This window comes from Mandrillus leucophaeus, unplaced genomic scaffold (assembly GCF_000951045.1).
Source record: "Mandrillus leucophaeus isolate KB7577 unplaced genomic scaffold, Mleu.le_1.0 Scaffold109, whole genome shotgun sequence".
Taxonomy (NCBI): domain Eukaryota; kingdom Metazoa; phylum Chordata; class Mammalia; order Primates; family Cercopithecidae; genus Mandrillus; species Mandrillus leucophaeus.
Genome location: NW_012099098.1, coordinates 401,799 through 428,737, shown reverse-complemented (window position 1 = coordinate 428,737; position 26,939 = coordinate 401,799). Strand labels below are relative to the sequence as shown.

The window sequence follows — 26,939 nt, the reverse complement described above, 5'->3', positions numbered from 1 at the left end:
AGATCTTTTGGCTAGGTGTGGTGGCTCACACCTATAATCCCAGCATTGCGGGAGGCTGAGACAGGTGGATGAGCCCAGGAATTGGAGACCAGCCTGGGCAACATGGCGAAACCCCAGCTCTACAAAAAAAAAAACAAAACAAAACCAAAAAAAGTTTTAAAAAGAAAAAAGAAAGTAGGTCTTCTCCTCGTTAGTACAATGGTGAGTTGACAAGCAGATAAAAAAAAAGTAAAATTTTTAAAAGTGTATCCCCAGAAATATGAAGAAAGCATGAAAACCTTAAAACAAAAAGCCTCCCCCCAACAACCCTTCCATGTCCACCTTTGAACCCGCTCAGTCACCTTGTCTGACCTCTCCTGAGGACCTAGGCTGAGAGGGATCTGTTTCTTGTGGCCTCCTTCCCTGACTGGCTCTGACTATCCTCCTTGTTAAGTAGGTTTCTAATTGGGCCAGGCATGGGGGGTATACTTTTCCTTCTATTCAGCTTTCTCTCCTTTTCTCACTCTTCGCTTTTCTTACATAGCAAAACTTGATCATTGATTATATGAATGGGCAACAGCCTTACTTACACCCTCAGCAGAATGTTTCTGATAACATAAGTATTCTTTCAGAAGTTTATTTTAGATACCTTTATAAATCCCAGTACCTCTTACTGGAGACAGTGGGTCCACCTTCTGACTCCTATAAACACACCAGTTGAAAATGTCACCTAGGGATGCCATGAGGACGTCTGCATCCAAGCTCAGCCATCTTGGCCTCCCTTTTTTTTTTTTTTTTTTTTTTTTTGTGAGACAGAGTCTTGCTCTTTCACCCAGGCTGGAGTGCAGTGGCGCGATCTCAGCTCACTGCAACCTCTGCCTCCCGGGTTCAAGCAGTTCTCCTGCCTCAGCCTTTTTATTTATTTATTTATTTTTGAGACGGAGTCTTGCTCTGTTGCCCAGGCTGGAGTGCAGTGGCGCAATCTCAGCTCACTGCAACCTCTGCCTCCCAGGTTCAAGCGATTCTCCTGCCTCAGCCTCCTAAGTAACTGGGATTACAGGCTCACACCACTGTGCCCAGCTAATTTTTTGTATTTTTAGTAGAGACGGGGTTTCACCGTGTTGGCCAGGCTGGTCTTGATCTCCTAACCTCAGGTGATCCACCCGCCTTGGCCTCCCAAAGTGCTGGGATTACAGTCGTGAGCCACCATGCCCTGCCTCTTGTTCTTTACTCAAAGGGTTGTGAGCATTGTAACCTGGGCCAATTTGAGTTTCTTTCCAGTGAATTGGATGGACTGTAAGATCCAATGGGACTTTATTTATTTGTTTTTATTTAATTTTATTTATTTATTTATTTTTGAGACGGAGTCTTGCTCTGTTGCCCAGGCTGGAGTGCAGTGGCGCAATCTCAGCTCACTGCAACCTCTGCCTCCCAGGTTCAAGCGATTCTCCTGCCTCAGCCTCCTAAGTAACTGGGATTACAGGCTCACACCACTGTGCCCAGCTAATTTTTGTATTTTTAGTGGAGACAGGGTTTCACCATCTTGGTCAGGCTGGTCTCAAACTCGTGACCTCAGGTGATCTACCCACCTCGGCCTCCGGAAGTGCTGGGATTACAGGCGTGAGCCACCGTGCCTAGCGCTAAGGGACTTTAGATTTTTAGAAGGATCTATATTGTTGACAGCTATATTGTTGAAATGTACATTGTTGAAAGCTAATTCACTGCTTTATTTTTTCCCTCTGGTAAAGCTGTTGCCCTTCAATGGGGATACTGTTAAAAAGAACAGCAACCCAATAACTATAATTAGAAATGAAAGTGATTATTAGTGCTCCTGACTGTTAAATAGTCTCAGCTGCCAGCATTTGTTAAATTAGGGTTTGTTTTTTTTTTTTTCTGGAATATTCTCCTGTAGTATAGACAAGAAAATGATATTAATCATTAGTCTTTTAGGTATTTTTCTGTCCAGCTAGCTGCTGGAATTGTGATTTTTACCATTCTCTTTTCACTCTTCATCAGATAAAATTAATTACTGAGCTGAGTCTAATTGTGCATTTTGGGTATTTTCATGACCTTCTAGTAGTTGACACTTCTACTGATGTCTCTGTTAAGAATGTTGCCAGTATCCCTTTAAGGTAATTTGGGTTGATCACAGGGACCTAGTCAATGACACTTGCAGCTCAGATCTCTAATTGCCAGGCACTTGATTAGTTTTGCCTTCTGCTTTCCTCCCTACCTAGTCTGCTCGTCTGATGGTTCACACCGTGGCCACCTTTAATTCCATCAAGGTAAGAAGCAGCGACCAGCTCCCCTAATCTCACCTGGTTTTCTCCACTATCTTCCTTCCCTGTCTACAGTAGAGCTCTTGTTCTTGTCAACCGGGTGAACTGTGACATATCTCACTCTCCTGGGTCCAAGCATGTCCTAAGTAAACATCAGCATGCTCATGGTCGCTGGGTAGCTTGGTGGCTTTCCTGTCAAGAGCCTGCCAGGGAAGGCAGCAAGCCTTCCCTCTGATTTCCAGTAGGTCAGGGAGCTAGAAGGAGCACAGTCTCAGGAAAGCAGTGAGTGGCTCCCTTGCCGCCTGCAGTGCGAGGTCCTGTAGCATACTGGCTCTTCCCAGGCCTGCTGTGGCCTGTGAGGCTGCTGGTCGGGTGTTGGGAGGCAGCGAGCGCTGGGATTTCTCCATGCAGCTGTGACTTAGGAAGCAGTTGCTAACTGCCAGGCCCCAGGCTAGGAGATGAGAGTAAGGAAGAGTCAGCTATGTCTCCTGCTGCCTCAGAGGGGATGCCTAGGTCAGGTGTTTGTGGGTGTTGAAGCTGTCAGGCACAGCTAGTTTTGGCTTGCCTCTGACTGGAATGTTGTATACTAATTTATTCAGCGAGGAAGGTTGGAAACAGGAAATTATATGTGCCCTAGCATCTCCTTCAAGCAAAGTCATTTTCCCAAAGTCTGACTGGGAGCATGACGAGAGGCGGTGCAATGGAGCTGATGTTTTGCTGTCCTGCAGGAGCTGAATGAGCGCTGGCGGTCCCTACAGCAGCTAGCCGAGGAACGGAGCCAGCTCTTGGGCAGTGCCCATGAAGTACAGAGGTTCCACAGGTGAGGGGTCAACCCTGGGCTGGGAGAGGGAGAAACAGGTGACTGCTAGTTCCTGACAGCCCCCAAGCTTGCTGAGTGAGATCCTATAGGAACGGCTGGCTCTTGTTGATGTTTACATCTGACACAGGATGGATGCTCAGTAAATCCTGCTAAGTGAATTATTTTGCTTTTTAGAGTTATTGGTGGTAGCCACAGACAAATATACAAATGTCAGCTAAATAAATTTTCTTAGGCCAGGCCTGGTGGCTCATGCCTGTAATCCCAGCACTTTGGGAGGCCAAGGCAGGCAGTTCACCTGAGGTCAGGAGTTTGAGACCAGCCTGACCAACATGGGGAAAACCCACCTCTACTAAAAATAAAAAAATAACTGGGCGTGGTGGCGAGTGCCTGTAATCCTAGCTACTTGGTAGGCTGAGGCAGGAGAATCGCTTGAACCCGGTGAGGGTGGAGGTTGCAGTGAGCCAAGATTGTGCATTGTGCTCCAGCCTAGGTGACAAGAACGAAACTCTGTCTCAATAAATAAATAAATAAAATTTTTTAGTGTCTGTCCTGCAATCAAGGCAATTGTACTCAGCATTTCTTAACGTAAATGTGTCTCCCCTTTAGAGATGCTGATGAAACCAAAGAATGGATTGAAGAGAAGAATCAAGCTCTAAACACAGACAATTATGGACATGATCTCGCCAGTGTGCAGGCCCTGCAACGCAAGCATGAGGGCTTTGAGAGGGACCTTGCAGCTCTCGGTGACAAGGTGAGAGGACCCAAAGTCATCTTCTGGCTTTTTTGCCCCAGAAAGAGAAGTCTTCTGTTCTGCAGAGCACACCCCCTTACTGCAAGCTCATTCACCACTTTGTTCCCATAGGTAAACTCCCTTGGTGAAACAGCAGAGCGCCTGATCCAGTCCCATCCCGAGTCAGCAGAGGACCTCCAGGAAAAGTGCACAGAGTTAAACCAGGCCTGGAGCAGCCTGGGGAAACGTGCAGATCAGCGCAAGGCGAAGTTGGGCGACTCCCACGACCTGCAGCGCTTTCTTAGCGATTTCCGGTACGGAGCCATGTTCACTCAGACCTCTGGAACATAGAGCCTTCTTTGCAGGGGTCATTTTTATTGTGAAAGTGGCACATGCTCATCTGGGTACAATGGCTCACACCTATAATCCCAGCACTTTGGGAGGCCGAGGCAAGCGGATCGCTTGAACTCAGGAGTCGGAGACCAGCCTGGGATACATGGCAAAACACTTTGGCTATTGTAAAATTTTAAATTTTAATTTAAGAATTAAAAACCTCCGGGCACAGTGGCTCACGCCTGTAATCCCAGCACTTTGGGGAGACCAAGGCGGGCGGATCACCTGAGGTCAAGAGTTCAAGACCAGCCTAGCCAACATGGCAAAACCATGTTTCTACTAAAAGTACAAAAATTACCTGGGCATGGTGGCAGACACCTGTAATCCCAGCTACTCAGGAGGCTGAGGCAGGAGAATCACTTGAATCTGAGAGGCGGAGGTTGCAATGAGCCGAGATCGTGCCACTGCATTCCAGCCCGGGTGACAAGAGTGAGACTCAATCTCAAAAAAAAAAGAAAAAATTAAAAACAGAAAAAAGTAGTACGTAATCAATGTAAAATAGTCAAACTACTGAATTTCAGATTGTTAAAAATAATTCTCCACAGCCAGGCATGGTGGCTCACGTCTGTAATCTCAGCACTTTGGGAAGCCAAGGCAGGTGGATCACGAGGTCAGGAGTTCAAGACCAGCCTGGCCAACATGGTGAAACCCCATCCGTACTAAAAATACAAACATTAGCCAGGCATGGTGGCACGCACCTGTAATTCCAGCTACTCGGGAGGCTGAGGCAGGAGAATCACTTGAACCTGGGAGGCGGAGGTTGCAGTGAGCTGAGACCATACCACTGCACTCTAGCCTGGGCGATGGAGCAAGACTGCCACAAAAAAAAAAAACAAGTCTCTGCTTTCCTATCCAAGTACAGGCGTACTCCCTCTCATCCCCTTGCCGTATGACATTATATTTTTCCCTAGATATATATATATGTGTGTCTCTTGTTGCCCAGGCTGGAGTGCGATGACACAATCTTGGCTCATTGCAACCTCCGCCTCCCGGATTCAAGCGATTATCCTGCCTCAGCCTCCCGAGTAGCTGGGATCACAGGCATGCACCACCAAGCCCGGCTAATTTTGTATTTTTTTTCAGTAGAGATGGGGTTTCTCCATGTTGTCCAGGCTGGTCTTGAACTCCTGACCTCAGGTGATCCACCCACCTCAGCCTCCCAAAGTGCTGGGATTATAGGCGTGAGCCACCATGTCCGGCCTTTTTTTTTTTTTTCTGGCTCTGTTGCCCAGGCTGGAGTGCAGTGGCCCAATCATTGCTCACCGCACCCTCAACTTCCCAGGCTCAAGTGATCCTTCTGCATCAGCTTCCCATGTAGCTGGTACCATAGGCATGTACCACCACACCTGGCTAGTTTTTAAATTTTTAGTAGAGACTAGGTCTCACTGTGTTGCCCAGGCTGGTCTCAAATTCCTGGGCTCAAATGATCCTCTCGCCTCAGCCTCCCAAAGTGCTGAGATTTCAAGCATGAGCCACTTCACCTGGCCTATGTCTTACCTGGCATTAATGTCATTAGGACACTAGGCCAGTTGTCTTAAAATGTCCCGCAATCTTGTACCTCTGCCTTTTTAATGACTACACAGCAATCCACTGGATGGGCGATTTATGACTTGTTCAACAGTAGCCATTGAGGACAGACACTTATTTTGTCTTTTTTTGTGCTCTTTAACAATATTATTTTACACACACGCTTGCACACTTGTGGTGCTTGTATCTGTTAGCTGGGGGCATCTCCCCTGCTGCAGTGGGAGTAGGCAGATGCTGCTTTCTTTCGCAGGCCTCTGGGAGGAGGTCCCAGTTGGCAGTTAGTTTTCTTTTTCTTTTTATTGAGGTAAGGGCCACACAACATATAATTAACCACTTTAAAATGTGCAATCCATGACATTTAATGGATTCACAGTGTTGTGCAGCCACTCCTCTCTAGCTTTGAAACATTTTCATTGCCCTAGAATAACATCCCTTAACTAATCACCCCCTCTTCTCTCTTCCCCACCCACTCGGAATCCTTTATCTGCTTTCTGTGTCCATGGATTTGCCTCTTTTGGACATATCATGTAAAAGGAATCATACCATATCTGACCTTACACACTCAGTTTTGTGCCCTTGTGCTTGCACAGCTGTGAGAAACTGGATCAAATGCATGCACAGGCCTAGGGCTTCAAGGGTTAATCCTAAAGAAAGGCTTTTTCTTTTTTTTAGAGACAAGATTTCACCACATTGCCCAAGCTGGTCTGGCAAGTGATCCTCCTGCCTCAGCCTCCCAAAGTGCTAGGATTACGGGCGTGAGCCACCATGCCCGGCCAACAAAGGCTTTTTCATTTGAAGCTATCAAAGACTTAATTGTAGCTAGAACTTGTTATTCTGGAGGGTGAAAAGATCTTAATTATAAACTTACTGACTTTTCCTCCAAGAAATTCGGACTTTTAAAAAAATAACTCAACAATGGCCGGGCACAGTGGCTCATGCCTGTAATCCCAGCACGTTGGGCGGCCGAGGCGGGTGGATCACAAGGTCAGGAGATCGAGACCATTCTGGCTAACACGGTGAAACCCCGTCTTTACTAAAAATACAAAAACATTAGCCAGGCACGGTGGCAGATGCCTGTAGTCCCAGCTACTCGGGAGGCTGAGGCAGGAGAGTGGCGTGAACCCGGGAGGCGGAGGCGGAGCTTGCAGTGAGCCAAGATTGCACTACTGCACTCCAGCCTGGGCGACAGAGCAAGACTCCGTCTCAAAAAAAAAAAACACCTCAAGAAGAACAAGAAGTTTTGAAACACTTTGCCCAAAGACCTAGCCTCATTCAGTAGATTAAATTAATCCAAGATAACTTTCTGAGGCAAGAATTATGTCATTCCCTGTTTTCCTGGGCAGAAGATCTCCTTACCAGGTAATATAATAGCTATTTTTCTGGGGTTCTGGTTTCCAGGGACCTCATGTCTTGGATCAATGGAATACGGGGGTTGGTGTCCTCAGACGAGCTAGCCAAGGATGTCACTGGAGCTGAGGCGTTGCTGGAGCGACACCAGGTGGGTGGACCTGCCTGCTGAGTAGCAAAGACGTGACTGCTCTGCAGGGCCCTGGAGGCCTCATTCCCTCCTTTTGTGGTGAGTCGATAGTTGACATCAGAGTGGGCATCTGCTGCCAGTTACCTAATCCCTTCCCTCCTTTTGGCAGGAACACCGGACAGAAATCGATGCCAGGGCTGGCACTTTCCAGGCATTTGAGCAGTTTGGACAGCAGCTGTTGGCTCATGGACACTATGCCAGCCCTGAGATCAAGCAGAAACTTGATATTCTTGACCAGGAGCGTGCAGACCTGGAGAAGGCCTGGGTTCAGCGCAGGATGATGCTGGATCAGTGCCTTGAATTGCAGGTATGTGTGCTCCTGCTTTCTGACCAAGCGTTTCCTTGCTGAAGAGCCTCATTTTCTCACCTGCCTCTTGCCCTCTCTAAAGCTGTTCCATCGGGACTGCGAGCAAGCTGAGAACTGGATGGCTGCCCGGGAGGCTTTCTTGAATACCGAAGACAAAGGAGACTCACTGGACAGCGTAGAGGCTCTGATCAAAAAACATGAAGACTTTGACAAAGCAATTAATGTCCAGGTGAGGCCTCTGGACCATGGAGTCAGAGTCTGGATTTTTCCTCATTGACATCTGTTTCTTGGCTTATAGAGTCACTGTTATATCTCCAAGGAATACCTGCATTGTCTAAGAAAAATGTGTACATAAATAATCTTTAAAACTTACAGATTCTGATATTTCTGAGATTTTAATAATGGGGATGCCACAGGAAAAAAAAATTTTATTATCAAAGGGAGGAAAAACAAATGTGTAGGTAGGTAAAGGAATACATGAACAAACAACAAGGAAGATGTAAGACTCTTTGATTTATAAGTCACTTTGCTGTAAATCTGATAGCATTTTCCTATTATTAAGCTTAATTTTGTTCTGTTCCGATATTCTAACACCTGCTCCACCTGAGTGACCTGGAGACTTCTTGAGTTAAATTATACTCTAGTAATGACTGAAATCAAGCTTGCTTTTGGCGTTTTACACTCTTGCTTCTAAAGTGTCAGTGTATTCTGATCCTGCCACCAGCTAGTTCTCAGTCACCCAAAATAACTGTCCTTTTCTCAAGACCGGCAATCCAGGCAGGGCCCAGCTGCAGGCCCACCTTGACCTCACACCTTTGTTTTCTGACAGGAAGAGAAGATTGCTGCTCTGCAGGCCTTTGCCGACCAGCTCATCGCTGCCGGCCATTATGCCAAGGGAGACATTTCTAGCCGGCGCAATGAGGTCTTGGACAGGTGGGTGTCCTGTGGCACTGACATAGTCATCAGCCCTGAGAGGATACATCCCCTCATATGAAGGCCCAGTCCTGTTCTATCTCCCCACTTCCTTCTCCACGGTAAGATATGTTCCTGTTGGATCTCATGGTTTCACTCTTTCAGGTGGCGACGTCTGAAAGCCCAGATGATTGAGAAAAGGTCAAAGCTAGGAGAATCTCAAACCCTCCAACAGTTCAGCCGGGATGTGGATGAGATTGAGGCTTGGATCAGTGAAAAATTGCAGACAGCGAGTGATGAGTCATACAAGGATCCCACCAACATCCAGGTAAGCTGAAGTGACTGGGTGTTGGTCTTGATGTAGCCTTATGTTATTGAGTAGATTTTGTTAAAGCATTTATAAAACAAACTCCTTATACCCATGGGAAGTCAGTGAAAAATGTTTTGGTAAGTCAAGCCAGTGGGAAAGCCCTACTTACGTTTCAGAGCCATTTAAAATTCGCCTTCCTCATTTGTCTCCATTAAAACCATTTCTGCTGTAGTCTATAGAATCCCCTTTCTATTACTTTAATATATTCTATTAAAGTCTATAGAATCCCCTTTCTATTACTGTTCCCAAATGCTGAGCTTCCCCGGGGAAGTATGACAAAATGAGTTTCTATTTAATAGCTGATATGTGTGTCCACATCAGTGTACTGAACTCTTATTCTTTTAATCTATTTTTGTAGCTTTCCAAGCTGCTGGTAAGTTTTTAATTTTTTTAAGAGTTGTAGTTAAATGAGCTCCAGTATTTGTGTTCCTCTGCATAGATTATTGTTATTGTGGTCACACAGTCTGCTGGTGTCTCTTCATCCTTTTCATTTCTTATCATCCATTACACTCCATTCAAGTGTCCCTGTGGGATGTGGCTTTCTCTGTTGTAATTAGCCTGCAACGCCTTACTCCCCCCTCTTTCCCCCAGTTTATCACTTAGGCAAATTCTGTACAGTGTTTGATTTGCGGGGCAGTAGTTGACCACTTTCTTTCAAGGAGTGCTTCCTTTTGAAGATGGAATATCAGCTTCAGCTTTTTCTGTGTAGACCTTGGCTGAGACTTGCTATGAGCTCATGGTGTTCAGTGGCCCAGGCGAGGGAGGCCAGTCTGGTGTGAGGGTTTTAATGCATAGCCACTCAGGCATCCAGAGGTGCCAGTCAGGACAGGAACAGCTAGAGAACTGTAGAGAGACGTATGATCTATTAATACTTACAAATCTTCAAGGAATACAAATGAGAAGTTAAGATAAAAGCAGACATTACTCAACAGGTAGTGAAAGGAGACTTCTCAGTTAACATGTAGCTCAAAGTTGCTTAAGCGGGTGGAAAAAATGAAGATAGAGAAGAGAATAAATGGAATTTGAACCAAAGAGTGATCAGAACAAGGAACAGAAGAAGAAAGGAATGGGACTTTTGTCAGGATATCTGAGTGTTTGAGACCCTTTTTGTTCTTGCCTTTGGGATCAGGCAGTGAGAGAACGTAACAAGGACATTTCACGTTAGTGTTGAATTGAGCCAGATGGCTCCATCCTTTGACAGTTGCTGCCTCTGAAATGAAACATTTGATGCAGAATTCCCCAACACTACTGCCTTGTAGTTGTTTTTTTTCCCCCAAATAACACTCTCCCCTGAGACCCTGCATTTCTCACCCAGCCAATTGTTTTTCCCAGAATTGTGGCACAGCTGCTATGTCCTTGTAATTGTCTCTTGTAGCATTTCAGTACCTTCTGTTTCTTTATGGATTCATAAAAACCATTATCAGGCACCCAGGATCAGGAGCCCATCCTTCTCGTAGCCGTTTCGTTTCCCAGAAAATAAATTCCTTCTTGCAGTCAAGCCTGGGTTCTGACAGTATCCCAGTGTTTTGATTAATGACAGCTACCAAAAGATAAATCAACAAAGCCAGTGTCTGTAGTAGCTGTAGATTTCTCCTCTGTCAACAGAGGGATAAGACTGACCATCAAATATTATTTTGCTAGTTAATACAATTTATGTTATGAATTTTGCTTAATGGTGATTTCTGCTTTAGATGATGAAACGTCCATATGTATCTCATTCATTAGAGCCTGTCTCCAAAAAGGAGAAAGCCATGGATGGAAATTGATGTACAAGCAGATTCAAAACTGAAGTTGGCCATTGCCATCTTCTGGAAAGTGCTTTTAGAAAGTGTTTAATTCTAGGGCTTCACTCCCAAATAACTAGCATAGCTACTTCAGGAATTGATTTTTTGGCCGAGCTTGGTGGCTCATGCTTGTAATGCCAGAACTGTGGGAGGCCAGTGCGGCTCAATTGCTTGAGCTCAGGAAACCCCATCTCTACAAAAAATAGAAAAATTAGCCAGGTGTGGTGGCATGCACCCATGAGGCTGAGGTAGGAGGATTGCTTGAGCTCAAGAGGTTGAAGCTGCAGTGAGCTGAGACTGCGCCATTGCACTCCAGCCTGGGCAACTGAGCAAGACCCTGTCTCGAAAATAAGGACTTCCAACTCATCTACTCCTGAGCTAGTACATTTCCTTTCTCCTTTGTTAACTCCCCAAGAGATGAACCCTAAAATATTTCATACAAATTCCAGTTGCCTTCTGTAAAAAACGTTGGCATTTACCCCAGTTATTTATGTTTGCTGCCACTCCCTCCCACTGAGAACCCCTTCCCTCCTAAAAAGACATAACCTAGCAGGAACTGGTTTGGAAAAAAAAAAATTTGGTATTTTTAGAGCAAGCACCAGAAGCACCAGGCTTTTGAAGCAGAGCTGCATGCCAATGCTGACCGGATCCGTGGGGTTATCGACATGGGCAACTCCCTCATTGAACGTGGAGCCTGCGCCGGCAGTGAGGATGCTGTCAAGGTATGGCCCACCAGCTCCCGGTGCCCGGGGAAGAACATGAGCAGCGTCACTATCAACCTGATACAATAACTTAGATATACAGTCTTAAGAAATTAAATGGATTAGAAGACTTTAGGCTGAATTACAGTTGGGGAATGCTAGTGAGAATGGCTCCTATGAGTGTTTTCCACCCTCCTCTCTTAGAAGTTCTCAAATTGAGCTTTAGGAGAGGGAGGATTCTTCATAGATTTCATCTTCTTTTTGGCTCCCTTCTGTTCCCCAGGCCCGCCTGGCTGCCTTAGCTGACCAGTGGCAGTTCTTGGTGCAGAAGTCAGCTGAAAAGAGCCAGAAACTGAAAGAAGCCAACAAGCAGCAGAACTTCAACACAGGGATCAAGGACTTTGACTTCTGGCTGTCTGAGGTAACACTGAGTGGTTTCTCTTCCCACCAGTGGGGAATTTCTAGTCATTTGGGACAGTGGGTTCATCAGTGAGCCCAAAACCATGAAAAGGCAGGGCTCACCAGACACCCCTTTTGACAGAAACCTTTATTACATATGAGTTGCTGTAGTGCTGTAAGGGATTGATGTGCAAAGGGAGTGAATATTTAGAGAAGAGAGCTGACTTGGAGTGGCACTTGGACTGCAGATCACTCATGTCCATAGGGAAGGCAAATAGAAAGAGATTATGGATAGTTACACAGCGTGCAACTCTTAACAAGCCTATGCCAGGATAGAAACCAAGATAGTAGCATCTAGCAAACCAGAGTCAGTCATGTATTCTCCTTGGAGAATGTTTGGAAAGCATAGACTATAAAAATATCATAGAGGTTTTAGTCAGGTGCGGTGGCTCACGCCTGTAATCCCAGCACTTCGGGAGGCCGAGGCAGGCGGATCACTTGAGGTCAGGAGTTCGAGACCAGCCTGACCAACATAGTGAAACCTTGTCTCTGCTAAAAATACAAAAATTAGCCGGGCATGGTGGCGTGCTCCTGTAATCCCAGCTACTCAGGAGGCTGAGCAGGAGAATCGCTTGAACCCAGGAGGTAAAGTTTGCAGTGAGCCGAGATCACACCATTGCACTCCAGCCTAGGCGACAGAGCAAGACTTCATCTCAAAAAAAAAAAAAGTTTTTTTGAATAATTGTGTAAGTTTATCATAGAGCCATGCCATAATTTATTCCCATATTGTTGGACATTCAGGTGTTCCCAGCCTTTTGGTGTATATATTTAGCTGCAGTGAATACCTTTGAATATTAATCTTTGCCCACACTGCTGATTCTTTCCTAGGGGAGTTTCCTTGAACTAGGATTGCTGTGCATTTTGCCTTTAGCTGTAGTATTTACTCTGAATAGACTCTGGAGTCTAGGTTTGACTGACTGAGTGGAGACAGTGTCTCAGGCCGGACAGGCTGATCAAAGTGACTAGGAATCACAGTAACACATTGTGATGGAGAAGTATTCAGCTGTCCAAACAAGGACCTGGAATAACCACTGGGCATCCTGAATTTTCCAGAATGCTGAGTATACACCACACAGTAGCGTTTCCTTTTTATGTTTTCACTGCCAGGTGGAGGCCCTGCTGGCATCCGAAGATTATGGCAAAGACCTGGCTTCTGTGAATAACCTGCTGAAAAAGCATCAACTGCTGGAAGCAGATATATCTGCCCATGAGGTAAGCAAAGGGAGGCAGGCCAGGCCCAAGTGCCTGGGACGCGGCTGTGCCTGACTCCTAAGGAAAACTAGCATGTTTGAGAAAAGAGAGTGACTTCTTTCACTTAAAGCCACCATTCTCAAAGGTTGTGGCCTCAGGATCATTATACACTTGACAGTTATTGAGGCTCTTAAGAGATTTTTATTATGTAGGTTTTATCTGTCAGTATTCACCATTATTAAAAGTTAAATAAATTTTAAGGCCTGGCGCGGTGGCTTACGGCTGTAATCCCAGCAGTTTGGGAGGCCCAGACATGCGGATCACCGGAGGTGAGGAGTTCGAGACCACCCCGGCCAACGTGGTGAAACCCCGTCTCTACTAAAAATACAAAAATTAGCCAGGCGTGGTGGCGGGTGCCTGTAATCCCAGGTACTCGGGCAGCTGAGGCAGGATAATCGCTTGAGCCCAGGAGGCAGAGGTTGCAGTGAGCCACGGCACTCCAGCCTCAGCAGCAGAGTAATACTCCATCTCTAAAAAAATAAATAAATAAAATGCTGAATTTAGGTTGTCGTGTTTTGTATTGGATGAAAATTCAGCTTTGAACAGGTAGGTAGATAGAAAAGACAGGAATATTTTGATACGGATAAGTGTGAATAATTTTCTTTGATACTATACCAAAGTTGTAGTTTCTTAAAGCTTGGCTGTGGTCAGGCACAGTGGCTCACACCTGTAATCCCAGCACTTTGGGAGGCTGAGGCAGGCAGATCATGTGAGCCCAGGAGTTCAAGACCAGCCTGGGCAACATGATGAGACTCTGTACAAAAAAATACAAAAATTAGGCTGGGCGTGGTGGGTCATGCCTGTAATCCTAGCACTTTGGGAGGCCAAGGTGGGCGGATTGCCTGAGCTCAGGAGTTTGAGACCAGCCTGGGCAACACAGTGAAACCCCGTTTCTACTAAAATATAAAAAATTAGCCAGATGTGGCAGCGTGTGCTTGTAAATCCCAGCTACTCGGGAGGCTGAGGCAGGAGAATTGCTTGAACCGCTGAGATCGTGTAACTGCACTCCAGCCTGGGCGACAGAGTGAGACTACGTCTCAAAAAAAAAACCCACAAAAATTAACCAGACGTTGGGGCACGCACCTATAGTCCCAGTTATTTGGAGGCTGAGACAGGAGGTTCACTTGAGCCCAGGCAGGAGGTCAAGGCTGCAGTGAATCATGATCACACCACCGCACTCCTGGATGACAGCAAGAAAAAAAAAGTGTCTCAAAAAAAACTGTTTTTTTGAGTTGCAAAGTGGCCCCTCAAACCTTGTCAGTAAATTTTTTATACTGGCTTATATTAAAACCCACTGGTCCATCTTGGGCTTTGAATGTGACTCTTACCTATGCATGATTTTGTAACATCATGCATGGCTCATTTGGTAAATATTGCTTCACTGAGCAATATTATGCCTGTTGGTTCTATATTTTGACATATGTGATTATATGATATCAAAACATTGCTGTTAATACCACCAATTTCATCAGAAAAATCTTCACATATTAGGAAGCCATCAGGCTTCTGATGGTGGATGTTTAAGTTTTCTAAAATTCTAACTTTCTCATAGAAGTTTGAATTTTATCATTAGTAACAAACTGTCAGTATTACTTGAAGTGACAGGCTCACTTTATTTGTTTTGGGCCAGGTATCTGTGAGATACCAAGTCTGAATGACCATAGTTTGTCTGTTGGTTGGTCTTTCAAGTACAAAAGAATGCCTACTCAGTAAAATTAACTTTCACTGCCTTAAGGACATTCTTAAGTGAAAAAGCAATTTTTTTTTTACTGTGAGTGGGTGGCAGTGAAGAATCCACTTCTGCTAGTAATTTGCCACTGCCTTGATTTGAGCTAAAGCACCAGCATGTCCCCTCTTTCTCCATTGCTTTTGTACTATCAGTGCAAATGTCCACACAGTAAAAAAGGCAAATAATGTCTTATAATGTTATGAAAATAGTTTGAGTTCATAAAATGCCAGAGGTCCACATAACATACTTTGAGAATATCAACACTCCACATCTCAGTAAGGAATTCCTGAGTTCTTAGGTTCAAGCAGATAGTTGTAAGAGACCCAGTTTCTGACCCTCTTATGTCCTCTGCCCCAGGATCGCCTGAAGGACCTGAACAGCCAGGCAGACAGCCTGATGACCAGCAGTGCCTTCGACACCTCCCAAGTAAAAGACAAGAGGGACACCATCAACGGGCGCTTCCAGAAGATCAAGAGCATGGCGGCCTCCCGGCGAGCCAAGCTGAATGAATCCCATCGCCTGCACCAGTTCTTCCGGGACATGGATGACGAGGAGTCCTGGATCAAGTACGTGTTCTCAGTGGCCTGTAATAGTGGGCAGCAGAAACCACAGGCTGACTATTGAGGCAGAAGGTTTCTATCTCCTGGCTGTAGTGGTGAGGCTGGAAACCCTGCTGGACTAGATCCCAGCTTGGCCACACACTCCTGGGATGCCTCTGTTTTCTGCTTTTCGAGTTTACAGTGATGATGATTGGCGGTGGTGGTGATCCACGCTGGTTACATAGGCCCTGTCTAGACCCTGCCCTTTAGATTCCCGTGAAAGTTAGTGAGTTTGTGTCTGACCTCCTGGAGAAGATCACTTCTCCAAGGAAGGAGCTGCTTTTTTTCTTATTCTCTATCTACCCCCCAAAATGTCAGTCTACTGATTCCAGTTGACGTAGCATGTAAACAAACATCTTTTGTTTTTTGAGACGGAGTCTCGCTCTGTCGCCAGGCTAGAGTGCCACCATGCCTGACTAATTTTTGTATTTTTAGTAGAGACAGGGTTTCACCTTGTTGGCCAGGCTGGTCTCAAATTGACCTCCCCTGACCTTAAGTGATCCACCCACCTCGGCCTCCCAAAGTGCTGTGATCATAGGCATGAGCCACTGCTCCTGGTCAGAAGGCTTTAAGGAAGTAAGGAATTAAGAGAGAGGATTTTGTTCTTAAAAGGCATTTCTGGCCAGGCACAGTGGCTCACGCTTGTGATCACAGCGCTTTGGGAGGCCGAGGCGGGCAGATCACTTGAGGTCAGAAGTTCAAGACAAGCCTGGCCAACATGGTGAAACCCCATCTCTACTAAATATACAAAAATTAGCCAGGTGTGGTGGCGGGCGCCTGTGGTCCCAGCTACTTGGGAGGCTGAGGCAGGAGAATCACTTGATCCGGGGAAGCGGAGGTTGCAGTGAGCTGAGATTGCACCACTGTACTCCAGAGCAAGACTCCGTCTCAAAAAAATAAAAAATAAAAATACAAAAATTAGCCAGGCATGGTGGTGCAGGCCTGTAATCCCAGCTACTCAGGAGGCTGAGGCAGGAGAATGACTTGAACCCGGAAAGTGGAGGTTTCAGTGAGCCGAGATCATGCCACTGCCCTCCATCCTGGGAGACAGAGCAAGACTTTGTCTCAAAAAATATGTATGTTATATAGCTGGGCGTGGTGGCTAACACCTATAATCCCAACACTTTGGGAGGCCAAGGTGGGAAGATCGCTTGAGTCCAAGAGTTTGAGACCAGCGTGGGCAACATGGTGAAAACTCGTATCTACCAAAAATAGAAAAAATTAGCCAGGCATAGTGGCTCACACCTGTGGTCCCAGCTACTCAGGAGGCTGAGGTGGGAGGATCACTCGAACCAGGTAGGTGGAGGTTGCAGTGAGCAGAGATCATGCCATTGCAGTGTACCCTGAGCAACAGAATGAGACTCTGTTTCAAAAAATATATATGGGTTTATGTATGTATATATATAAATAAATATCTTCATATATTTACAGACATATATTGATACATATTTAGTATACATGATTGATATATATTGATATAATTTGATAGGGCTCCTCAGGGCAGCACCAGTGGTGCCTCCCATCCTCCAGTGCATCCCCAACCCTCTAGAATCTGGACACACAGCAGGGCTCATAGATGCATAGATGGACAGAGGTTCTCGGTCACTACTCACTGGGGAAGTAGAGGCTTTTGTTTTCCAGAAAACTGGCAAGGATTTTCCCAGAAAGATTAGTAGATGTCTGTGAGGTCCACAGTTGACCTGATGTCCCCACTTGAAAGCAGGGAGGTGCAGAGACCGACTGTGCCGTTCCCCGTCTCTCATTCAGGGAGAAGAAGCTGCTGGTGGGCTCTGAGGACTACGGCCGGGACCTCACCGGCGTGCAGAACCTGAGGAAGAAGCACAAGCGGCTGGAGGCAGAACTGGCCGCGCATGAGCCAGCTATTCAGGTAGGGGCCGCCTTCTGCCAAGAGGGCAGAGGTGTTTGAGTGGGCCCTAGGGGACAGACAAACCCCTTGCGCTTATTTCACTGAGGTCCCTAAAGTGTTCATGACCCCTCAGTCCAAACCTGGAGAAGTCCCAAATTTGATGTTGAGGACTTTTCCTGGGAGCCTCAAGACAGAGGCACCAGCAGAGCTACCTGCTGTTAACCTTATCGTCCTTACCTGTCAGGGTGTCCTGGACACTGGCAAGAAGCTGTCCGATGATAACACCATCGGGAAAGAGGAGATCCAGCAGCGGCTGGCGCAGTTTGTGGAGCACTGGAAAGAGTTGAAGCAGCTGGCATCTGCCCGGTGAGTAGTCAGAGGCAGGAGCTCCCGGGAACAAGTGGAAGGCCAGCACCCAAGGGCAGACTCTGAGCTGTGGGGTCCACTGGGCCCTCCTACCATCTCCTGGACCTTTGGCCTCACATGTGCCATAGTTGGTTTGCTCCAGAGCCACCTCCCACAGGCCATGCTAAGGTGGTCTCATTCTGTTAATCTGGAGTCCAGAATCACACATGATTCTCCAGAGATGAAGACATGAGAGTCTGGAATCACGGAGTGGGTGATTCATGGTGTTCCGTGGACGGACTGACTGTGAGGGCTCACTTTTTTTGTGAATTTTTTTTTTTTTTTTTTGGTTGAGACGGAGTCTCTCTCCGTCGCCCAGGCTGGAGTGCAGTGGTGCAATCTCGGCTCACTGCAGGCTCCGCCTCCCGGGTTCACATCATTGTCCTGCCTCAGCCTCCCGAGTAGCTGGGACTACAGGTGCCCTCCACCACACCCGGCTAATTTTTTTGTATTTTTAGTAGAGACGGGGTTTCCCCGTGTTAGTCCTGACCTCATGATCCGCCCGCCTCGGCCTCCCAAAGTACTGGGATTACAGGCCTGAGGCACTGCGCCTGGCTTTTATGAATGTTTTTAAGCATATGTTAACTATCACAATCAAAGCTGGAGGAGATTATGACTGATTTTCTTCCTGTCTGCTGTAATTAGGGGTCAGCGGCTTGAAGAGTCCTTGGAATATCAGCAGTTTGTAGCCAATGTGGAAGAGGAGGAAGCCTGGATCAATGAGAAAATGACCCTGGTGGCCAGTGAAGATTATGGAGACACTCTTGCCGCCATCCAGGTGAGACAGAAACCAAAGGTGTCACCTGCTCTCTCTCTTGGCAACTGCCTGCTGGTCATCATTTCCCTGTTGGTTTGTTAAAGGGCCCTGCTCTTAATAGGAGAGCACACAGGGCCAGCAGCCAAGGCCTCAGTAGTTGGTTTTAACCCTCAGGATCTCACACTAGGGGACATTGCCCTTCAGTAGACACAATTGGTGTGGCTTTATCAGTCTCGGTTCCCGGGCCCTGTCATTCGCCAGGCAGTGGTGGGCTTGGGTCTTTGTATTAGTTTCCTGGGGCCTCCATAAATAAGTACCACAGGCAGAGTACCACAGACGGAGTTCCATAGACGGAGTACCACCGATGGAGTACCACAGACGGAGTGGCACAGATGGAGTGGCACAGAGTGGCTGAGGACAACAGAGGTTTATTGCTTCTCAGTTCTGGAGGCCAGAAGTCTGAAATCAAGATGCAGGACCATGTTCTCCAAACCTGTAGGGGAGGATCCTTCCTTGCCTCTTCCAGTTTTTGTTGGCACCAGGTGCCCTTGGCATGTGGCGTCATCACTGTAGTCTCTGCCTGTCTTCACATGGCCATCTTCCCTCTGTGTGTGTCTTCACTTGGCATCACTCTGTGTGTCTATTCACATTTCTGTGTGCTGTTGTAAGGATATCAGGTGTATTGGATGAGGGTCCACCCTAACGACTTCATCTTACCTTTGCAGAGTATGTTTGCAAAGATCCCCTTTCCACATTCATGGGTACCAGAAGTTAGGACTTCATCATCTCTTGAGGGGGACAGAGTTCAGCCCGTCACATACTCCCTAAATTAGTTAACTGTTGCTACATAACAACCTGCCTAAATGTAGTGGTTGAAAGCAGCACCCATTTCTTATTTTTAAGAATAAGATCCACAGATCCATGGGAAATGGATTCATTTCCCATGGGTCTGTGGATCAGTAGCATCTGCAGCTGTCACTGGAGGTCCCTCATGCTCCTGCATTCAGGCAGAGCGTGGCTGGGCTGAGAGATCAGTCACACACTGGCAGCTGAGCCTGAGTGTCACCCAGCCTGGACATCTCTGTTCCCCTTCACGTGGCCTGTTGTCCTCCAGCTGGCTAGACCAGCCTCTTTCAGCAGCACTCAGACAGGCAAAGGCAGGAGCTGCAAGGTGTCTGCAGCCTCACACATCATCCTCACTGCCTTCTGGCCAAGCAAGTCCCAAGACAGCCCAGAGGCATAGATGGACAGATTCGCCTCTGGAAAGGAGATGCTGCAAAACATCATGGTCAGATATATCTAAATTCCTGTCCCCAGATGTGGAAGCAGGAGTATGCACTCCCGGGAATCGAGTTAGCTCTGAGCCACCTTCCTCACCGTAGGAAGCATCCTCCGCTGGTCAGGGTGATTCAGGTAGAATTTAGATGCTCAGTCATTTCCCATCCTCTGCATAGTTGAGTTCCCTGGAAGCAACGAAAAAGGCATTGTCTGCAGTGCTTAAACTGTACTGAAGAAAAGACATGGGGCCGGGCATGGTGGCTCATGCCTGTAATCCCAGCACTTTGGGAGGCTGAGGCGGGCAGATCACCTGAGGTCAGGAGTTGGAGACCAACCTGGCCAACATGGTGAAACCCCATCTGTACTAAAAAATACGAAAATTAGCTGGGTGTGGTAGTGCATGCCTATAATCCCAGCTACTTGGGTGCCTGAGGCAGGAGAATCACTTGAACCTGGGAGGCAGAGGTTGCAGTGAGCCGAGATCACACCGCTGCACTCCAGCCTGGGCAACAGAGCAAGACTCTGTCTCGAAAAGAAAAAGACATGACTTGGAAGGCCTTTTCTGAGATGTGTTCAAGTTAAACCTTAAAAATGTGTCATTTTTCTTTGGGTGTGTATCTTCAGCTTGGTTTGTGTCATTCTTGTGGTCCTCTTGGGGGAGAGACCATAAGACACTGTTGATGGATAACAAAGGGTTAGACCCTTCCCAAAGGTCCAAAGACTGTCCCTGCCAAGGCCTGTCCCAACACCGCTGGTTACTCTCACTGCCTCGTGTTTTCCTTCCTTTTATGATTCTCTTTTTATTAATGTTCCTCTTTATTGTCCTCTTCCCCAGCTAGCCTGTAATGTGTGCATGGACAGGGACCATAGTGGTTTTGTCACTCTCTGTCCCTGGGGCCTAGCCCACAACACATAGCAGGCTCTCAATAGTGGGCCTTGGCTGCTTCTACTCCAGGGCTTACTGAAGAAACATGAAGCTTTTGAGACAGACTTCACCGTCCACAAAGATCGCGTGAATGACGTCTGCACCAATGGACAAGACCTCATTAAGAAGGTGAGTCCGGCCCATCGGTAAGACCTCCATCACCCACTGGGATACCCACATGTTGGTACCACAGAGGTCCCCCAAAGTTCACTTCCTGGGATGTTCAAACCAAGGTCTGCGTGGAAACCAGTAGCAATTCCATTCCTGTGTTTCGTGACAAGTTGGATGTTTTAGAAGCCAGTAAAGTTATTCTGCAGTGCTTATTTTTTCTGCGTTAAGCAACAGAGACACTGGCACTCCCAAAGGCTGCTCTTAGTTTATTTCTCAAGCAGTACAATCTCTTTATAGGGACAGTAGAAAATGCAAATAAGCAAAGCATAAAATAAAAATTACCCATAAAACCCCACCCAGAGACTGCACATTAGATCTTTGTGTCTTACCTGCCAGACCTTTTCTCTCCACAGGTATAGAGCTACCAACTAGATCAAACAGCCCCAGAGATTCCCATTTAATAGGATCATATCACTCCATAAATTATCAAAAACCTGGAGCCTGTACAGGGCATTTTAGAAATGAATCTACTTCATTCGCGGCCCTTTTGGGAGAAAACAAAATAAAGGGACTTGGTGCTTTCCCAGCAACAATGAAGCCACATCCTTCCCATATGGAAGCTCTAGACTGAAGGCTGTGCATCCATGGGTCTGGAATTTACCAGCAGTCACTCAGGTGCAGTGGCGCACCTGGAGCACCTTAGGACAGAGGTGTTTTGTTTTTTTTTTTGAGACGGAGTCTTGCTGAGTAGCCCAGGCTGGAGTGCAGGGGCACGATCTCGGCTCACTGCAAGCTCCGCCTCCCAGGTTCACGCCATTCTCCTGCCTCAGCCTCCCTAGTAGCTGGGACTACAGGCGCCCGCCACCTCGCCCCACTAATTTTTTGTGTGTTTTTAGTAGAGATGGGGTTTCACCATGTTAGCCAGGATGGTCTCGATCTCCTGACCTTATGATCCACCCGCCTTGGCCTCCCAAAGTGCTGGGATTACAGGCATGAGCCACCACATCGGGCCAAGGACAGAGGTTTTAACAGCTTTGGTCTCCTGTCACACACACATCATGAGAAGGATTTCTCATCACAGAGGTTGCACTCAGCAGTCATGGCCTTGACACTAGGGTTTGATCCATAGGCAGCAACAATGTAGCTAAAATCCATTTCACTGGAGAGCTTTTTTTCCTTGCTCTGATCTGCAAATAAACTAGCACGAAACTAATTTCAGATACATGTGTAGATATAGACGTGGCTCCTGCGCACTTAACCCCCCAACACACACCCAGACAACATTCCCAGTTCTTCAAGCCAGGAGATCACCGGTGTGAGTGTCCTTCGGCCTTCTAGCAATGAGCCGGCTGCTTTTTTTTTTTTTTTTTTTTTTTTTTGAGACAGAGTTTCACTCTTGTTGCCCAGGCTAGAGTGCAGTGGCGCGATCTTGGCTCACCACAACCTCCGCCTCCCAGGTTCAAGCGATTCTCCTGCCTCCGCCTCCCTAGTAGCTGGGATTACAGGCATGTGCCACCACGCCCAGCTAATTTTGTATTTTTAGTAAAGACGGGGTTTCTCCATGTTGGTCAGGCTGGTCTCAAACTCCCGACCTCAGGTGATCTGTCCGCCTTGGCCTCCCAAAGTGCTGGGATTACAGGCGTGAGCCACCGTGCCCGGCCAGCGAGCCAGCTGCTTTGTCCTCAGCAACAGCCTGTTTCCTCCTTGAATTTCTCTTTCAATTCTTTTTTCTTTTTCTTTTTCCCCTTTTCACAGGTGTTAAAGAATTTCTCTTTAAATTTAATGTGACTTGCAGTATGTTGTTTTTTTTTTTTAATTTTATGTATTTTTAAAAAATTTTTATTTATTTATTTATTTATTTATTTTAGACAGAGTCTCGCTCTGTCGCCCAGGCTGGAGTGCACTGGCGCGATCTTGCCTCACTGCCACCGCCACCTCCTGGGTTCAAGTGACTCTCCTGCCTCAGCCTCCTGAGTAGCTGGGGTTACAGGCGTGTGCCACCACTCCCGGCTAATTTTTGTATTTTTATTAGGGACAGAGTTTCACCATGTTGGTTAGGCAGGTCTCGGACTCCTGACCTCATAATCCGCCTGCCTTGGCCTCTCAAAGTGCTGGGATTACAGGTGTGAGCTACCGCACCCAACCAATTTTTTTATTTTTATTTTTTGAGATGGAGTCTCACTCTTGTCACCCAGGCTGGAGTGTAATGACGTGATCGTGGCTCATTGCAGCCTCTGCCTCCCAGGTTTCAGCAGTTCTCCCACCTGAGCCTCCTTAGTTAGCTGGGACCACAGGTGGGTGCCACCATACCTGGCTTCTTTTCTTTTCTTTCTTTTTTTTTTTTAGACTGGGTCTCACTGTGTTGCCCAGGCTGGTCTCCAACTCCTGGGCTCAAGCGATTCTCTCGCCTCGTGCTGAGATTACAGGAGTGAGCCACTGCACCTAGCCCTATATGTGTAGTATTTTAAGTGATAATATTCAACTTTTTTCTATCAAAAATAATACTAGTGAATATATCATTGTAACTTCAAATTTCAGCCCATTCCTTTTTTTTTGTTTGAAACAGTCTTGCTCTGTTGCCCAGGCTGGGTGCAGTGGCACAGTCTCGGCTCACTGCAGTCTCCGCCTCCCAGGTTCAAGCAGTTCTTATCCCTCAGCCTCCTGGGTCGCTGGAATTACAGATGCGCGCCACCATATCTGCCTTTTTTTTTTTTTTTTTTTTGTATTTTTTAGAAGAGACAGGGTTTCACCATATTGGCCAGGCTGGTCTTGAACTCCTGGCCTCAAGTGATCTGCATACCTCAGCCTCCCAGAGTGCTAGGATTACAGGTGTTAGCCACTGTGCCTGGCCCATATTTCTTTAGAATTAATTCCTAGGACTGGCCGGGCACTGTGGCTCACACCTGTAATCCCAGCACTTTGGGAGGTCGAGGTGGGCAGATCACCTGAGGTCAGGAGTTCAAGACCAGCCTGGCCAACATGGTGAAATCCCATCTCTACTAAAAATAAAAAATTAGCTGGGCATGGTGGTGTTCTCCCGTAGTCCCAGCTACTCGGGAGGCTGAGGCAGGAGAATCTCTTGAACCCGGGAGGCAGAGGTTGCAGTGAGCTGAGATCACGTCACTGCACTCCAGCCTGGGCGACAGAGTGAAACTCTGTGTCAAAAAACAAAAAAAGAATTCCTAAAAGTAGAATTGCCAGTACAGTGTATTCATCTGAAGCCTTTGACTGTGTTGCTCTTACAAAAGCCTCACCTATCATTGTTTACCCAGCAGTGGACAGGGGAGCAAGTGGCCCATTTTATAGAAGTTTGGAGCCTTTCCAGGGAGGGCATAGTCAGGTAACCACAGCAGGTGAGGCTGACCAGTGTGTGCCTCTCTCCATGGCCTAGAACAATCACCATGAGGAGAACATATCTTCAAAGATGAAGGGCCTGAATGGGAAAGTGTCAGATCTGGAGAAAGCTGCAGCCCAGAGGAAGGCGAAGCTGGATGAGAACTCGGCCTTCCTTCAGTTCAACTGGAAGGCGGACGTGGTGGAGTCCTGGATCGGTGAGCACTGTCGGAAAGGCCCAGAAGAGCCTTCCCAGAGCTGCTCTTTGTCTCCTTCCATGTCACTGGTTTTCTTCTTCAGAGAAGAAACTGATCAGTTGTGGGCATGGCAGAGAACCTACTACCAGGGTAGACCACTGACTGCCAGCTAGGAGGAGACAGTGTCCTGAGGCCAGAGCTGCCGGAACTGGGCTGGCACCAGGGTTAATAAAAGCCTGTAAATGCTGCTGCAAGCAGAGATGGCATAATGTGACGTCATGACATGAACAGAGTGGGCACAGCAAAGGCACCACTAGCTGCCCTGGTCGGGCACCACCCAGCTCCTGGGTGAGGGGAAACTGGGTCCTGATATCGGGGTCCGCATGTCCTGGGTAGTCCTGGGTTGTAATAATAGCAAGTGAACTAGAGGACAGGCTACAAGGAGCTCCTCATGGCACAGATGGCGGCCAGGCCTGGGTGCAGGGAGGGGCCCGCTAATGTGGGTTCTGAGGCTGCAGTTAGGAATATTGGAATTTATGTGTACACAAAAAATGGTTTGTCTGGGTTTTGGCTTTTTTCTTTTGTAATCCATCTCACTCCACTGAGGAGGGCGGTATATTTTCCACGCTTGGTTTTCTAGGTGAAAAGGAGAACAGCTTGAAGACAGATGACTATGGCCGAGACCTGTCTTCTGTGCAGACGCTCCTCACCAAACAGGTCTGCCCTGCCCCTTCATTGGTTGAAATGTATGCAGATAGCATCTCCTGCGAGATGACTGGGGATGTCTTTCACTGACGCATTTAACTATCTTCTATTAGCCCCTGGGGATCGGCAGGATAAAGATCCTGTCCTGGTCCTCAGAGAGCTTCCAGACTAACTGGGGAAGCAAACACAGAACCAGGCATCTCTGCAGCAGCCTGCTGGGTGCTGACGGGATGGGCACTGCAGGGGCACTCCCTCAGTTCTCAGCAGGCGAGGGTTGAAGGGGCAAGCCCTCCTAAGCGAAATCATGAGGGGTGAATGAAAACGGTCAGGGAGAGAGGCAGGGCGAGTGTTCTAGGCAGAGCTGGCAGGGATCCCTGGGTCAGAAGAGCTGAAGGCTGGGGTCAGGGAGGTGGGAGGAGGCTGCCGCAGTGATCTGCGGGCTGAAGGAGAGCAGGAAAGGGGGTGTGTGTGACCCAGTATCAGCAGTGTCCAGGCAGACAGTTTGGCTTGGGCATTTGGGGGACATGCTGGCGCCATCTGAGTCGAGGCACCTAGGAAGAGCTAGTTCCAGTCTTGTGGCGTCACCACAAATTGGCTTGTCACTCCTTGTTCAGGAAACTTTTGATGCTGGCCTCCAGGCCTTCCAGCAGGAAGGCATTGCCAACATCACTGCCCTCAAAGATCAACTTCTTGCTGCCAAGCATGTTCAGTCCAAGGCCATCGAGGCCCGGCACGCCTCCCTCATGAAAAGGTGGAGCCAGCTTCTGGCCAACTCAGCCACCCGCAAGAAGAAGCTTCTGGAGGCTCAGAGTCACTTCCGCAAGGTGAGGATGGGGCCACGTGAAGCTTAGCTGGCCCACAGCTCAGGGAAGGAAGCCTACCTTCTGTCTGCCCAACTCTGCCCCTCCTCCGTGAGGAAGCTGTGAGCTCAGTGCAGAGCTTTCGAACATGGGTGTGGCGTCAGTTAAAACCAAGGCAAATGAGAGGGCCATGTGAGATCGACATTCAGAAGCACGCAGGACAGACTGAAGACAAGGGTAAAGGGTAGGAAGGGGAAAAAAGGCTGGTGAAGACTTGAAGAAGGGGGAGCAGGAGACAGGAGCAGAGGGGAGCTAAGCTCCCAGCAGGCTGTGTGCGCTTCTGATTCCCAGGAACCGCCCCGCACCCCACCTCCTGCACTGGGTCGGCATGTCCAGCCCTGACGACTCCGCTAACTCAGTCACTTCTGCTTCCAGGTGGAGGACCTCTTCCTGACCTTTGCCAAAAAGGCTTCTGCCTTCAACAGCTGGTTTGAAAATGCAGAGGAGGACTTAACAGACCCTGTGCGCTGCAACTCCTTGGAAGAAATCAAAGCTTTGCGTGAGGCCCACGACGCCTTCCGCTCCTCCCTCAGCTCTGCCCAGGCCGACTTCAATCAGCTGGCCGAGCTGGACCGCCAGATCAAGAGCTTCCGTGTAGCCTCCAACCCCTACACCTGGTTCACCATGGAGGCCCTGGAGGAGACCTGGAGGAACCTACAGAAGATCATCAAGGTACACCTCCCGCTGCCCTCAGGAGCTGCTCGGCCTCCCAGAGCCCTTGCTGGGCCCTGCTCAGAGCCCACACTGAGTAACGATAGGACAGGGCAGGAGGAAGGAGCATGGTTTCATCAGAAGTTTCCATTTCTTTTTGTTTTCTTGAGACAGGGTCTCTGTCACCTAGACTGCAGTGCAGTGGTGCCAACATGGCTCCCTGTAGCCTCAGCCTCCCAGGCTCAGGTGGTCCTCTTTCCTGAGCCTCTTAAATAACTGGGACTACAAGCACATGCCACCACGCCTTGCTAATTATTTTAATTTTTGTAGACAGGGTGTTGCCATGTTGCCCAGGCTGGTCTTGAACTTCTGGCCTCAAGCAGTCCTCCTGCCCAGGCCTCCCAAAGTGCTGGGATTACAGGTGTGAGCCACTGTACCCAGCCAGAAGTTTGCAGTTTCCTTTTTTTTTTTTT

General features: G+C 47.7%; 1 protein-coding gene across 1 annotated transcript in view; it reads left to right on the top strand.

The window, feature by feature from the left end:
• Positions 1 to 26,939, top strand: part of SPTAN1 (spectrin, alpha, non-erythrocytic 1) — a 94,348-nt gene that overhangs the window by 60,480 nt on the left and 6,929 nt on the right. The window contains exons 26-47 of the mRNA XM_011988638.1: positions 2,217 to 2,264; positions 2,987 to 3,078; positions 3,685 to 3,829; positions 3,941 to 4,122; positions 7,127 to 7,226; positions 7,375 to 7,572; positions 7,655 to 7,801; positions 8,402 to 8,505; positions 8,650 to 8,812; positions 9,213 to 9,227; positions 11,229 to 11,360; positions 11,623 to 11,760; positions 12,906 to 13,010; positions 15,136 to 15,344; positions 17,145 to 17,265; positions 17,489 to 17,610; positions 18,295 to 18,427; positions 20,640 to 20,738; positions 24,112 to 24,271; positions 24,891 to 24,967; positions 25,570 to 25,779; positions 26,191 to 26,487. Coding sequence (XP_011844028.1) covers positions 2,217 to 2,264; positions 2,987 to 3,078; positions 3,685 to 3,829; positions 3,941 to 4,122; positions 7,127 to 7,226; positions 7,375 to 7,572; positions 7,655 to 7,801; positions 8,402 to 8,505; positions 8,650 to 8,812; positions 9,213 to 9,227; positions 11,229 to 11,360; positions 11,623 to 11,760; positions 12,906 to 13,010; positions 15,136 to 15,344; positions 17,145 to 17,265; positions 17,489 to 17,610; positions 18,295 to 18,427; positions 20,640 to 20,738; positions 24,112 to 24,271; positions 24,891 to 24,967; positions 25,570 to 25,779; positions 26,191 to 26,487 — 2,997 coding nt within the window. The remainder of the gene's footprint in view (positions 1 to 2,216; positions 2,265 to 2,986; positions 3,079 to 3,684; positions 3,830 to 3,940; positions 4,123 to 7,126; positions 7,227 to 7,374; positions 7,573 to 7,654; positions 7,802 to 8,401; positions 8,506 to 8,649; positions 8,813 to 9,212; positions 9,228 to 11,228; positions 11,361 to 11,622; positions 11,761 to 12,905; positions 13,011 to 15,135; positions 15,345 to 17,144; positions 17,266 to 17,488; positions 17,611 to 18,294; positions 18,428 to 20,639; positions 20,739 to 24,111; positions 24,272 to 24,890; positions 24,968 to 25,569; positions 25,780 to 26,190; positions 26,488 to 26,939) is intronic.